The 14,570-nt window shown below is 41.3% G+C and overlaps 1 protein-coding gene across 5 annotated transcripts in view; it reads right to left on the bottom strand.

Moving 5' to 3' along the window:
- Positions 1-14,570, bottom strand: part of st18 (ST18 C2H2C-type zinc finger transcription factor) — a 417,712-nt gene that overhangs the window by 76,583 nt on the left and 326,559 nt on the right. For all 5 annotated transcript variants that reach the window (XM_043688314.1, XM_043688317.1, XM_043688315.1 and 2 more), the window contains 3 exons: positions 7,645-7,746; positions 5,401-5,609; positions 2,935-3,137 (listed from right to left, as the gene is read on the bottom strand). In XM_043688314.1, the coding sequence (XP_043544249.1) occupies positions 2,935-3,137; positions 5,401-5,609; positions 7,645-7,746 (514 nt within the window). The remainder of the gene's footprint in view (positions 1-2,934; positions 3,138-5,400; positions 5,610-7,644; positions 7,747-14,570) is intronic.

The raw sequence follows: 14,570 nt of genomic DNA on the forward strand, positions 1-14,570 counted from the left end.
GTTCACAGTTACAAGCTGTACTGTACTAAAGTACATAATACAAATGATTGTTTCTTTGCAAACTCTGGAGAAAAATACATTTGCATTTTGCACATTAAACAATTTTGCTGCTAAAATTTAACAGGGCAATTTTCCAAAAGATAACTTCACGGGGTCAGATTGAGGACATGTTGCAATCATATAATCTACTTATGTTTTATAATCTTGATGTTAGTAGGTTTGTAAATACATCTCACATACTTGGAAAGAAAACCAACCATAATTTTTTTATGTTTTTCTTCTTCAAGCATTCAAACCTGAAAGTGATTGAATAAGAACATCAGAACAAAACTAAAAAGCAGCAATAGGCCATTCAGTCCTTTCAGCCTGCTCTACCTTTTAGTAAAATTACATGTAATCTGATCGTGGCCTTGACTCCACTTTCCTGCCTAACCCTTGTTACCTTAAACTTGCTTATTAATCAATAACCTGTTTAACTCAGCGTTAAACACTGACCCAGCCTCCACTGCTTTCTGGGGAAAAAACTCCAAACACGAAAGACTCTCTGAGAGAAGATATTCATCTTTATCTTCCCCCGAAAAGTGAAACTCCTTATTTTGAAACAGCGCCTCCTAGATTTAGATTCCCACATGTTTGGAAACATCCTTTGAGCAGCTACTCTGTCAAGTCTTCAAGGATTCACATTAGTTTCAACAATATCACCTCTCATGCTTAAGGGTAGGAAGATGAGGTGTGAGTGGTTGGGTGGATAGATGGTTAGTAGTCTGGTTGTATCTAGTTGGGGTTAGTCCGGTGATCATGGCTGGATGGGTTGGATCGATTCATTGGGTTGAGTTGTGGGGAAATAGTGCTGAATTTGTGGGCTGGTTGTGGGTTTGGGGTGATTAGGTTGGATTGGGTAGTTGCTTGGTTGATCTGGGTCTGGTAAGGACAGGTTGGAGATAGTTGGATTCTGGAGTGACAAATCAGGTCTGGTCAATACATAGTTTGGGTGATTGGTTGTTCAGGAGAGTTGAGCCTGGTGAGGTAGGTAGTCATTCCTGATGAAGATCTTATGCCTGAATCGTGATTCTCCTGCTCCTTGGATGCTGCCTGACCTGCTCTGCTTTTCCAGCCCCACACTTTTCGACTCAGATAGGTAGTCAGCTTAGGGGTAATATGATCTGGTTGGTGGTTAGTTGGGAAGTCTGCAGGGTATTTGGGAAGTTGGGGAGTTGTTAGGTCAAGTCACAAGGATATTTGGGAGGTCTGAATGTAGTCACATGTGGTTATGGCTTGGAATAGCCAGAAACTGTGGAGCATGAGTGGGAGACTGAGGACAGTTGAGGCATTAGTTTAACATTAGATTAGGTTTTAAACTGGGTCATGTCCTGGGTAACTATTAAGGTAAGTAATGCAGATTCATCCAAAGTCTTCAACTTTAGGTCAGAGTCAGAGATAGCAGGAGAATTGCCCACTCTAAGTTCATATTCCTGGGTAATTCCCCACTTAAATCGACAATCAGAACATCCACAGTGTCCAGACATCTGACTTCTTTCATAGGCCTTCCAATGGCACAGGAAACCAGAACTTGGAGTCTACATTTACTGGTTCTCCTTTGTCCATGTTCCTTGTTACAATCTCAAAGAATATTTGTTACATTTGTGGATTTCTAACTTGCTATTATCTAGCAGAAACTGTTACTGTCTGTTTTTTATCTTCCATGCTAGTTTTCACTCAAACTCTAATTTTGTCCTCCTTATTTTCTTTAGCTTTTGATTCTACTTTCTAAAACTCAACCCAATGAATCGATCCAACCCATCCAGCCATGATCACCTGACTAACCCCAACTAGATACAACCAGACTACTAACCATCTATCCACCCAACCACTCACACCTCATCTTCTTACCCTTAAGCATGAGAGGTGATATTGTTGAAACTACCACTTCTGTCTACCACTAGTAATAATATTCACAATTAATGAACCAAACACTTGTCCATACATTTATAGAGAATTAAAAATGTTCTATAAATATATTCTCATTTGGATTGTGGCTAACCTGAACAATGCAATCTGTCTCCTCATTTTTGTAGTACATAGTATCCCTAGAGTATGGAACCAGGCCCTTCGGCCCATCTAGTCCACACTGACCCTCCAAACAGCATCCCATCCAGACCCAAACCCCTACCCTTTAATCTTGCACTTCTCATGGCAAATCCAGCTAGCTTGCACATCCCTAGATACTATGGACAATTTAGCATGGCCAATCCACAAAATCTGCCCATCTTTGAACTACAGGAGGAAACTGGAGCCCCCAAAGGGAACCCACACAGACACCAGAGAATGTGTAAACTACACATAGGCAGTCATCCGGGGTGAACCCAGGTCTCTGGCAATGTGAGGCTGCAGTGCTAACCACTGAGTCACCTCTTAGCACTTTGACATAGCTTGCTTTCACTGGATTAAAAACATGCAATCTAACAACATATTTGAATTTGAGTAACAGCATTTCCATTTATTTGAATAAAGTACTGGACACTCTGAAGATAATTGTGATAGCTATACTTTCAATTCTTCCTCAGAAAGTTATTTAGTTTTGTGCTTGTCAGAGTCTTGGTGCTTTATCTTACGCCAATGTTATTGACTGCACATTCAGATACCAGCTTGGAGTATCATGGGCTGTGGGTGTCCGTACATACAATGTCCCTGAGTCTGCTTACTCCTTATCTCTGAGTAAGGTTCTACAACTCTAATGTACTGTACACTCTTTTATTCACATCTATGAATAGGATTTCAAATACAGCTCTCTAATGCAGTGTCTAACACCTCTTTCTACACATGCTCATTCATGGATGTAAGAGCTATGTGATCAGTAACTTCACTGTGATTGACAGGAATCTCCTCCTTACCGCCAGTTGAGTGCAAATGAACATTTTGTAAATATTATCTCACCTTAGTTGACAAATCTTGTGCTTTTGTGGAGAGGTTCTCTGGTATCTCTCTGCAACGTGTGGATAGGTTGAGGATAGCTGCAGCTGCTATATGAGTTGCTTCAGTATCATGACTGTAGGTGTAGATACTGGAGTGGCATGGATTTTGTACAGAGGCACTGGATATTCGATTAGAGGAAGTCACTGGACCTGAAAAGTGTTTAGCTGGCAACAGGTGCAGAAAACACATGCATTAATATTAGTGTAATAATCTAATTATATTTGTAGTTCAACTTATTTCCTAATCTGTAAATTATTTTTCTCATTTAACTAACATAAAAGATAAAACAAAATCTACAGAAGCCAAATGGATAGTAAAGAGGAATACACAAGTTGCATGCTATTCGATTTGTAGGAAAAATAAAATCCAATGATGATTGAACAAATGGTGCAGTGGAATATTGATATTGAATTCAGCATTTGATACCATGAACTGAGGAACTGACTTGAGTTAGGAAGGACTCTACATCTCATCTTCTCCCCTCACCTGAGGCATAGTAACCCTTAGGTTAAATGATCACCAGTTGTCTCTCTCTCTCTCTATTGAGACAGCAGACTTATGGTCCACTAAGATTATGGGAACTTCATTTTTTTTTTGCTAAAGATATGAGACTATTCCCACAGTCTCTTTGTTATCCCAATTTATATAATATTTCAATACAACATACTATGACAAACAAAAACGAAATTCATCATTTAACTTGTCAAGTACTAAAGATGAATTGTCAGATTGCTGGTAATTAAAAATGCATTAAATGAGATAACTTATATTTATTTGATGATATTTTAAGGTGATCTATAAGATGCTGGAGAAGTCCAGAAATGATTTACCAGGATATTGCTTGCATTTGGAGAGTTTGAATTATAAACATAGGCTGGGTAGGCTGGAATATTTGAGCATAGGAGGTTGAGGAGTGACCTTATTGTGGTTTATAAAATCATGAGGAGCACAGATAAGGTGAACAGTAAAGGCTTTTTTTCCCTAAGGTGGGAAAGTTCAAAACCAGCAGGCATATGTTTAAAGTGAGAGGAGAAAGATTTAAAAAGGACATGAAGGGCAACTTTGTTTTACACAAAGAGCGGTTAATGTGTGGAATGAACAGCCAGAGAAAGTGGTGGATGCAGGTACAGTTACAATGTTTAAAAGACATTTGAATAAGTATATGAATTGGAAAGGTTTGGAGGGAAATGAACCAAACACAGGCAGGTGGGTTAGCTTGTAAACGTGGTCAGCGTGGACTACTTGGACTGAAGGGTCTGTTTCCATGCTGTATGACTCTATGGCTATGACTCTTTATATGAATTTGATTCAGTTTGATGACTTTTATGTACACTTATATAGAGTAATGGCCAGGAATCTATTCACAAGCTGTGGGTTCAACTCCTCCTGTGGCTGTTTGAATTCAGATTAAATTAAAAATCCTTGAGTGTGTGAATTAAAAATGTAATTGGTCTGAAATTCAATTCTGTTTTTTAACCAGCCCCACTACTAAGGTAGATTTGGCAATTTAGAAAAAAAAATCAGATTAATGAAAGTATTTTAGAATTTCAAAAATACTTAAAATAAGCTATGTTAATTCAAAGTCAAACTGAAGTTAAATAAGATAATAAAATAGAAGGAAGAGATTGGGAAGAAGAGAAATGTTGGATAAACTGAAGTAAATGGCTAAATTTTAATATTCAATTTAAAAATAACATATAATTATGTCACAGTGGACAATTATAAATGTAGTGAAATTATTCATTATGTATCAGTAGATTTGCTGCTGCAATAGGTTTGTTTTAAAATCTCTGTGTGCCAACTGTATATAAAGTGGATAACCAAAGAAGCTTGGAACTTCCGTGGATTTGACTGTTCAAACTGATGGTCCAATGCAAAACTACATTATTGCTGTTGCAATATGATGGTCCAAAGATTCTCTAAATTGTGACTTCTGTTTTATCTCTACCATTACCCTCATCAGGTTGATGAGTCAGTGGGAAAAGATCTCTAGATCTCAGGATATCTTGGAACAATTGAGCACCCCATGTACCCCTAGGCATTGATAAAATAAAAATATTATTTAACTCTCAGCAATGGGACTAAACAACAAAATTATAATACTGTTTGGATGACCTGGACACTTGCTTGGCCCTGATCTCATTGGCTGAACAGTTAGAGAGGTCTCATTTTGGATTCCATACTCTGGTCTTCATTTAGTTCCTGTGAAGACAGTGGTGGAATGGAGAACCTGCCACTATATATCATTCCGAAATCTTGCACAACATTATTGTGATGCCCCAATGGTTTCCTGGGATATTTGCCCACTTCTTGCTGGAGTAACAGTGGAGGTCTTGGAGAATTAATTTCAACCCTACTGCTTATCTATGATTTGTGCTCTTTCACTTATAATTTGAGTGCTGTATCATTTTGATTTTCAATACTTACATTCACAAAATTGAACAGCTTCCCGTTCTGGAAATTTTGATGTAAATGTGTGCTTTCCAAATACTTGTGCATCAAAACTGGCATAATCAAAGGGAGCCTTAGTACATTTGTCCAGCTCTTTTGATATGTTGGTATGGGATGTGCTGATGGGTTGTGTGGATCCATAACTGAACTGAGAAATCTCCATTTGTTTCACCAGACAAATTGGCCTACACAATGGACAGAAAAGCTGTTATGATGTTACTCGATTTCTTCTCCCAAGATTCCTTCTCCCTTCCTTCCGAAGGTTCTTCCAGCCCTTTATAGCTGTGGTCAGTGACATCCTGAATCATATGGGTAAAGTTCTTTGAATCTGTTCTCCCTCAGTTTCACACTTATTGAGAATATGTACAGTTTAGGATAACCTCAATGTAGATTGGTAAAGGCTATATTTTTTAATTGCATTGCTCAGGATAAAATTCGGTGCAGGATACAGCAGTGACTAGTCTGCTTTCCTTCTGATCCAAATTTGGGGTATGCGTGATTAACATGGTGTAAGAGGTACCCTTGTCAATAACAGCAACAGAGTGGCACTGACCAGGCCAGCTAAACAGTACACTCACTTTGTAGGTGAGTCCTGAAGCCTTGTTGGCAGAAAGACTGAAGGCAGCTCCAATTTTCTGGAACAATGCTCCAATACTGACAAGCCTAAACTGAATAGTAATAATTTTCTCATTTCAGAATCAAGATGATCTCCAGAACAGTACCTAGTACAGAATTTATTCCTGCTGGTGGTATCTTTACATCAACTAATTCAAAATTTCAAGAGCAGATTTTCTTGGATTAGTTGTCTTATATTGCATGTATGCCTTTCCTCCAAAATCTTTTTCTTCTCTCAGCTTTCTTCTGACTATTTTGCCATATCTTTTCCAACCTCTCTCACTCCTCCCTTAAGTCATCCACCTGCATGAAATCAAAAGGTGCAATCCACTTTCTACTTACCTGTGACATTGAAGGCAATAATATGGCATGGTGCCAATTATCCTCCAATCTGTTTCCCAGTAATACCTATCTTGTGATGCACAACAGATGAAAATCAAATGGACAGTATTCCTGATAGATCCCTATTTCCTCTGTATTTCATACACACTCCTCAAAGTTCTTTCCTGGATTATCCAGCTAGTGAGGTAGAAATTACATGAGGAAATTTACCTCATTTTCCAAGGTTTTAAATTGGAGGAAAGCCAAATGCAATGGTACCAACTGCAGGTAATCCTTCCATAATGTACCCAACTTCTCCACAGTTGAGGTTTGAGAAATAACTTTCCACACCCATTATGAAATTGACTCATAATACAGATAGTTACCTATTCAGATGATGTCATGATTCCACTTTCTCTGCAATTTCTAAATTTTACCTGGATCAAAATGTACTGCTGCATTATTCTGAACAAAACACTACAAAAGATTCTGCATTAAACAGTAAGAAAAAGAATCATTTTGAGATATATTACATATTTTGTAATAATTTATTTTGCTTCAGGTTTACTTGCTTTCAATGAGTTGATAGTGAAATGCAGGTTGATGATCCACTTTGCTAGCGGACTGGATAGGCAGTGAAACTTGAAATTAACTAATCGTCTTACTAATTGAAATCTTGGAGAAGATTTGGAGCTCAGGTTGTGGATCAGGTTGTCGGTTTGCTCGCTGAGTTGGTGGGTTTGTTTAAAATAAATACCTGCAAGGACTGCAATAAATATTACAGTGGACAAACGGGCCAGAAACTAGCCACCAGGATGCATGAGCACCAACTAGCTACCAAAAGACATGACCAGCTATTACTGGTATCCATACATGCATATGAAGAGGTTCATCAGTTCGACTGGAACAATGCATCCCTCCTGGGGCAGGCCAAACAAAGACACGCATGGGAATTCCTAGAGGCCTGGCATTCAAACTGGAACTCTATTAACAAACATATCGATTTGGACCCCATTTACGAACGTTTCAGAACCAGAACCAGAAATGATATCACACACCACAACAAATTAAAGTACATAAATAGCAAGTGGGATAGAACACTAATGCTTCACTAAAGGCTCACTGATGATGTTACTTAGCATGGTGATGAAATGTCTGCAAACAAACCTACCAGCACAGCGAGCAAACCAACTACCAGTCTTACTAATTATAGGACATTATAGTCTCTCGTAGCAATGTTTACAGTGAGAAAATGTAGGTCAGTAGCATCAAATAAGAACATACCTGAATATTTGATCCGGACTTTGTCCAACCTTTGCCAGCTCATTCTGCTTGTCTTGGCATTTAGTCATTTTTTCTGCTGCAGCAATTGGGCAACCAGAGAGACTATTAAAAATAAAACAAAACTGAGATGGGGCTCATAGTTTCAAAGCTTGTATTACTTGAGACAACTCATAATGGGGGCTGAAACAGAAATGTCAACTAAATGTAAAAGAAATTGGATCTTTAGCTTCCAAGGAAAACTATGATGGAAACAGAAATGCAAAGAGAGATGGACATTGAAACTTCAGGTTTCTGGGCATCCTAACATGAAACCACATTCAAAGGATACAGCTGCAGTCAAACTCAGATTTCATTCGGGCAGAAGAGGCAGATAGAAAAAGACAGAGGGTGGATTCAGGAGCTGGGAATAAGTAAAAACATAGTTAATGCAGCTGCTTCTGTTACTGGAAGATAATATTAGTTGATCCAAGCTATCAAGATGGTATTGAGCAGAGTTGAGGAGGTACTGAAGATGAACACTATTTTGGTAAATACAATACATTTCAAAATCAGGTTAGCTACTTTCAGTTGGGGACCAGGGTAGGTACTCATAGAAAAGGAGCTGGAATTAAACCAGCAAAAGTTCAGACCTTTGTAAAACTTTGAGACTGAAATTAATCCCACATATAGAGTCATAGAGATGTACAGCAAGGAATCAGACCCTTCGGTCCAACCCGTCCATGCTGACCAGATATCCCAACCCAAACTAGTCCCACCTGCCAGCACTTAGCCGATATCCCTCCAAACCCTTCCCATTCATATACCCATCCAGTTGCCTTTTAAATGTTGCAATTGTACCAGCCTCCACTACTTCCTCTGGCAGCTCATTCCATGCACATATGACCCTTTGCATGAAAAGGTGTCCCCTTCGGTCTCTTTTATATCTTTCCCCTCTCACTCTGAACCTATGCCCACTAGTTCTGGACTCCCCCACCCCAGGGAAAAGACTTTGTCCATTTATCCTATGCATGCCCCTCATGATTTTCTTCATAACTTGCTTTCCTACTTATCGTTATGTCAACAGCAAACCTAGCAACCTTACCAACCGTCCCTTCATCAAAGTCATTTATACCATTTGCTAAAATTCAAATTTGTATTCCTAAGGCTTTGGGAATATTTCTGGAGGAGGTAGGAATTGTACAAAGTGGACAGTTTACATCTGAACAGGAACAGGACCAACGTCCTGAATGGAATGTCTGCTAATGTTGGGCAGATTTAGATCGGCAAGGGATGAGATCCTGACAAATAGTTCAGAGAAGAGAGAAGCTGAAAAGGAATTAGAAGTTAAAATGCAAGTGAGTTCAGAAGGCAGAGAAAGCATAGACTAGATAAGAAAGAAGTGAGTTTAATAAGACTAAATAGAATTTATTTAAATGCAAGGAGCCAGGGGAGTAAGTGAGCTGAGGGCAGAGATAGAAGCATGGGAGTATGATATCATCACTGTGGCTGAAACTTGGCTGAAAGATAGCAGGCTTGGCAGCTCAATATTCCTGGTGGTATGGTATTCAGAGGAGATAGAGAGGAAGGTGGAAGAGAATTGGGTGTTCACAATATTAATCATTTGGGTAGAAGTAAAAACTACAACAGGAACAACTATGCTGCTAGGTGTGTACTATACCCGCCACCCTGAAACATTGCAGGAGAGTTTGAGGATCAAATATCAAATTTCTGGGAAATGTAAGAATAGTAAGACAGTATCAGCAGGGGATTTTAACTCTGAAAATGTTAGTATTATTAATATTATTTAGTGTGCAAGGTTAAGAGGAAACAGAACTCATAAATTACACCCAGAAGAATCTTTTTAGCCAGTGCACAGAAAACCCAATAATGGAGGGGACAGTCTGGACCTAATATCTGGAAATGAGCCAGAGCTCATGGAAGATATATCACCAGGTCACTTTTATATCTTTCCCCTCTCACCCTAAACCTATGCCCTCTAGTTCTAGACTCCTCCACCCTAGGGAAAATATTTTGTCTATCCTAACCTGCCCCTCATCATTTTGCAAACCTCTACAAGGTCACCCCTCAGCCTCCGACGCTCCAGAGAAAATAGCCCCAGCCTCTTCAGCCTCTCCCCATAGCTCAAATCCTCCAACCCTGGCAACATCCTTGTAAATATTTTCTGAACCCTTTCAAGTTTCACAACATCTTTCCGATAGTGTGGAGACCAGAATTGCCCGCAATATTCCAACAGTTGCCTAACCAATGTCCTGTACAGCCGCAACATGCCCTCCTAACTCCTGTACTCAATATTCTCACCAATAAAGGAAAGCAGACCAAACACCTTCTTTACGATCCTATCTACCTGTGACTCACTTTCAAGGAGCTAAGAACCTGCACTCCAAGGTCTCTTTGTTCAGCAACACTCTCTAACACCTTACCATTAAGTGTGTAAGTCTTGCTAAGATTTGCTTTCCCAAAATGCAGCACCTCACATTTATCTGAATTAAACTCCATCTGCCACTCCTCACTCCATTGGCCCATCTGATCAAGACCCCATTGTAATCTGAGGTAACCTTCTTTGCTGTCCACTACACCTCCAATTTTGGGTGTGATCTGCAAATTTAATAACTGTCCCTCTTATTCTCGCATCCAAATCATTTATATAAATGATGAAAAGTAGACGACCCAGCACCGATCCTTGTGGCACTCCACTGGTCACAGGCCTCCAGCCTGAAAAACAACCCTCCACCACCACACTCTGTCTTCTACCTTTGAGCCAGTTCATGGGCGGCACGGTGGCACAGCGGTTAGCACTGTTGCCTCACAGCGCCAGAGACCCGGGTTCAATTCCCGCCTCAGGTGACTCACTGTGTGGAGTTTGCACGTTCTCCCCGTGTCTGCGTGGGTTTCCTCCGGGTGCTCCGGTTTCCTCCCACAGTCCAAAGATGTGCAGGTCAGGTGAATTGGCCATACTAAATTGCCCGTAGTGTTAGGTAAGGGGTAAATGTAGGGGTATGGGTGGGTTGCGCTTCGGCGGGGCAGTGTGGACTTGTTGGGCTGAAGGGCCTGTTTCCACACTGTAAGTAATCTAATCTAATCTAATCTAATCTAAATGGCTAGTTCTCCCTGTATTCCGTGAGAGCTAACTTTGCTGACCAGTCTACCATGGGGAACCTTATCGAATGCCTTACTGAAGTTCATATAGATCACATCTACCACTCTGCCCTCATTAATCCTCTTTGTTACTTCTTCAAAAAACTTAATCAAGTTTGTGAGACATGATTTCCCACGCACAAAGCCATGTTGACTATCCCTAATCAGTCCTTGCCTTTCCATATACTTTACATCCTGTCCCTCAGGATTCTCTCCAACAACTTGCCCACAATTGACATCAGGCTCTCTGGTCTATAGTTCCCTGGTTTGTGCTTACTACCCTCCTTAAACAGTGGCACCACATTAGCCAACCTGCAGTCTTCCGGCACCTCACCTGTGACTATCGATAATACAAATATCTCAGCAAGAGGCCCAGCAATCACTTCTCTAGCTTCCCACAGAGTTTTAGGGTACACCTGATCAGGTCCTGGGGATTTATCCACCTTTATGCGTTTCAAAACATCCAGCACTTCCTTCTCTGTAATATGGACATTTTTCAAGATGTCACCATCTATTTCTTACATTCTATATCTTCCATGTCCTTTTCCACAGTAAATACTGATGCAAAATACTCATTTCGTATCTCCCCCATTTTCTGTGGCTCCACACAAAGGCCGCCTTGCTGATCTTTGAGGGGTCCTATTCTCTCCCCAGTTACCCTTCTGTTCTTAATGTATTTGTAAAAGCCCTTTGGACTCTCCTTAATTCTATTTGCCAAAGCTATCTCATCTCCCCTTTTGCCCTCCTGATTTCCTTCTTAAGTATGCTCTTACTGCCTTTATACTCTTCTAAGCATTCACTCGATCTCTCTTGTCTCTACCTGATACATGCTTCCTTCTTTTTCTTAACCAAACCCTCAATTCCTTTAATCATGCAGCATTCCCTATACCTACCAGCCTTTCCTTTCACCCTAACAGGAATATACTTTCTCTGGATTCTCGTTATCTCATTTCTAAAGGCTTCCCATTTTCCAGCCGCCCCTTTACCTGTGAACATCTGCCCCCAATCAGCTTTTGAAAGTACTTGCCTAATACCATCAAAATTGGCCTTTCTCTAATTTAGAACTTCAGCTTTTACATCTGGTCTATCCCTTTCCATCACTATTTTAAATCTAATAGAATTATGGTTGCTGGCCCCCAAGTGCTCCCCCACTGACACCTCAGTCACCTGCCCTGCTTTACTTTCCAAGAGTAGGTCAAGTTTTGCATCTTCTCTAGTAGGTACATCCGCATACTGAAATAGAAAATGTTCTTGTACACATTTAACAAATTCCTCTCCATCTAATACCTTAACACTATGGCAGTCCTGGTCTATGTTTGGAATGATAAAATCCCCTACCACAATCACCCTATTATTTTTACAAACAGCTGATATCTCTTGAGAAGTTTGTTTCTCAATTTCTCTCTGACTGTCGAGTAAAGTTGTGAGCTTTGTTTTTGCTGCATATGCTATTTAATGTGTAATTTACATTCCATATCCACCATAAATTTCCTGTTAACTTGTTTTTAATTTATGTTGATTGTAGTTTGATTTTTAAAGTTACAGTGATAAAAAGCAAAGATTTATTCAGTCGTTTTGATTGTTCAATGTTTTGATTATTTTAATTTGTTGATCTACACAGGAATCATAACAGTAAATACAAGTTAGTTAGGAAGCATGGCTGATCTCATCTTGGCGGGAAAAGTGAGGACTGCAGATGCTGGAGATCAGAGCTCATCTTGGCCTCAACTACACTTTCCTGCTCACTTGCCATTCCACCCATCTGTCTGTCTCCCCCTTAAATTTACTTAATATCTTGGTATTCACAACACTCTGGGGTTGAAATTCCATAGATTCACAACTCTTTGGGAAAAGTAGTTCCTTATCTTGGTTTTAAATTTGCTAGCTTTTATTATAAAACTATGAACTCTCATTCTAGATTGCCACATATGAGGAAGTAGTCTCTACATATCTACTTTGTCAATCCTGTTTAACATCTTACGTGTTTCAATTGTTCTAAACTCGAGAAAGTTTACATATTAATGTAGTTCTAACCAATCCAGTCTCTCTTCATACCTCTGTTCTTCCATCCCAGGAATCAGTACGTTAAACAATCGTTGCTCCCCCTCCACAGCCAGAACATTCTTCCTCAGGTAAGGAGATCAAAACTGCACACAATACTCCAGGTGTGGTCTCACCAAGCCCCTGTCCAATTGCTACAAGACATTCCTGCTACTGTACTTGGATCCTCTTGATATGAAGGCCACGCAACATTTGTAATCTTCGTCACTTGCTGCACCTCCATCGCTGATGCTTAGTAGCAGCAATGTGTACCATTCACAAGTTTGAGTCGAAAATTGTGGCGCTGGAAAGGCACAGCAGGTCTGGCAGCATCCGAGGAGTTGGATAGTCAAAGTTTCGGTCATAAGTCCTTCATTTGAAATGTGGGGATGGGAAGGGGGCAAGAGATAAATAAGAGGGTGGGGGTGGCGGAAGGTAGCTCCGAAGGCAATAGATAGATGCAGATGGGGGTTGATGGTGATAGGTCGGAGGGGAGGGTGGAGCGGACAGGTGGGAAGGAAGCTGGACAGGTAGGACAGTTCAAGAGGGCAGTGCTGAGTTGGAGGGTTGGATCTGGGATAAGGTGGGGGGAGGGGAGATAAGGAAACTGGTGAAGTCAACATTAATGCCATGTGATTGGAGGGTTCCAAGGCAGAGGATGAGGCATTTTTCCTCCAGTTTTTGGGTGGCTTGGATTTGGCAGTGGAGGAGGCCCAGGAGTTGCATATCCTTGACAGAGTGAGAGGGGGAGTTGAAGTGGTCGGCCACAGGGTGGTGGGATAGTTTGGTGCATGCGTCCCAGAGATGCTCCCTGAAATGTTCCACCAGTTGGCGTCCTGTCTCCCCGATGTAGAGGAGACCACATCGAGAGCAATGGACACAGTAGATGAGGTGCTTGGATGTGCGGAAAAATCTCTGCTGTATGTGGAAGGATCCTTTGGGGTCTTGGACGGAGGTGAGGGGAAGTTTTACACCTCTTGTGGTGGCAAAGAAAGGTGCAAGGAGTGGAGGGTGACATTGACCGCCTCAACCTGTCCACCCCTCTCACCCACTCCAACCTCTCACCCTCACAAAGCACAGCCCTTCACTTCTTCCACTCCAACCCCAACCTCACCATTAAACCAGCAAAGGGTGTTGCAGGGGCAGTTTGATGGACCTACCTGTACGCCACTAAAGCCAGGCGCCAACTCATGGACACCTCCTCCTACTGCTCCCTCCACCACGACCTCACCGCCCATCACCAAAACCATGATCTCCCAAACCATCCACAACCTCATTACCTCAGGGGATCTCCATCCACAGCCTCAACCTCTTAGTCCCAGAACTCCGCACTGCCCGGTTCTACCTCTTACCCAAGATCCACAAATCTGACTGCCCCAGTCAACCCTGTTATTCCCACCTGCTGCTGCCCAACAGAACTCATCTTCTCATATCTTGACATCATTCCTGTCCTCCATGATCAAGGAACACCCCATATACATTCAGGACACCATCCATGCCCTCTGCCTCCTCCAAGACTTTTGTTTCACCAGCCCCAACACCTCATCTTCACCATGGATATCCAATCCCTGTACATGTCCATCCACCATGGCGAAGGCCTCCAAGCTCTCCGTTTCCTTATCTCCCACCCCCCACCTCATCCCGGATCTAATCCTCCAACTCAGCACCGCCCACCTGACCTGTCATACCTGTCCATCTTTCTTCCGACCTATCTGCTCCACCCTCCCCTCTGACCTATCACGATAACCTCC

Source organism: Chiloscyllium plagiosum, chromosome 4 (assembly GCF_004010195.1).
Source record: "Chiloscyllium plagiosum isolate BGI_BamShark_2017 chromosome 4, ASM401019v2, whole genome shotgun sequence".
Classification (NCBI taxonomy): domain Eukaryota; kingdom Metazoa; phylum Chordata; class Chondrichthyes; order Orectolobiformes; family Hemiscylliidae; genus Chiloscyllium; species Chiloscyllium plagiosum.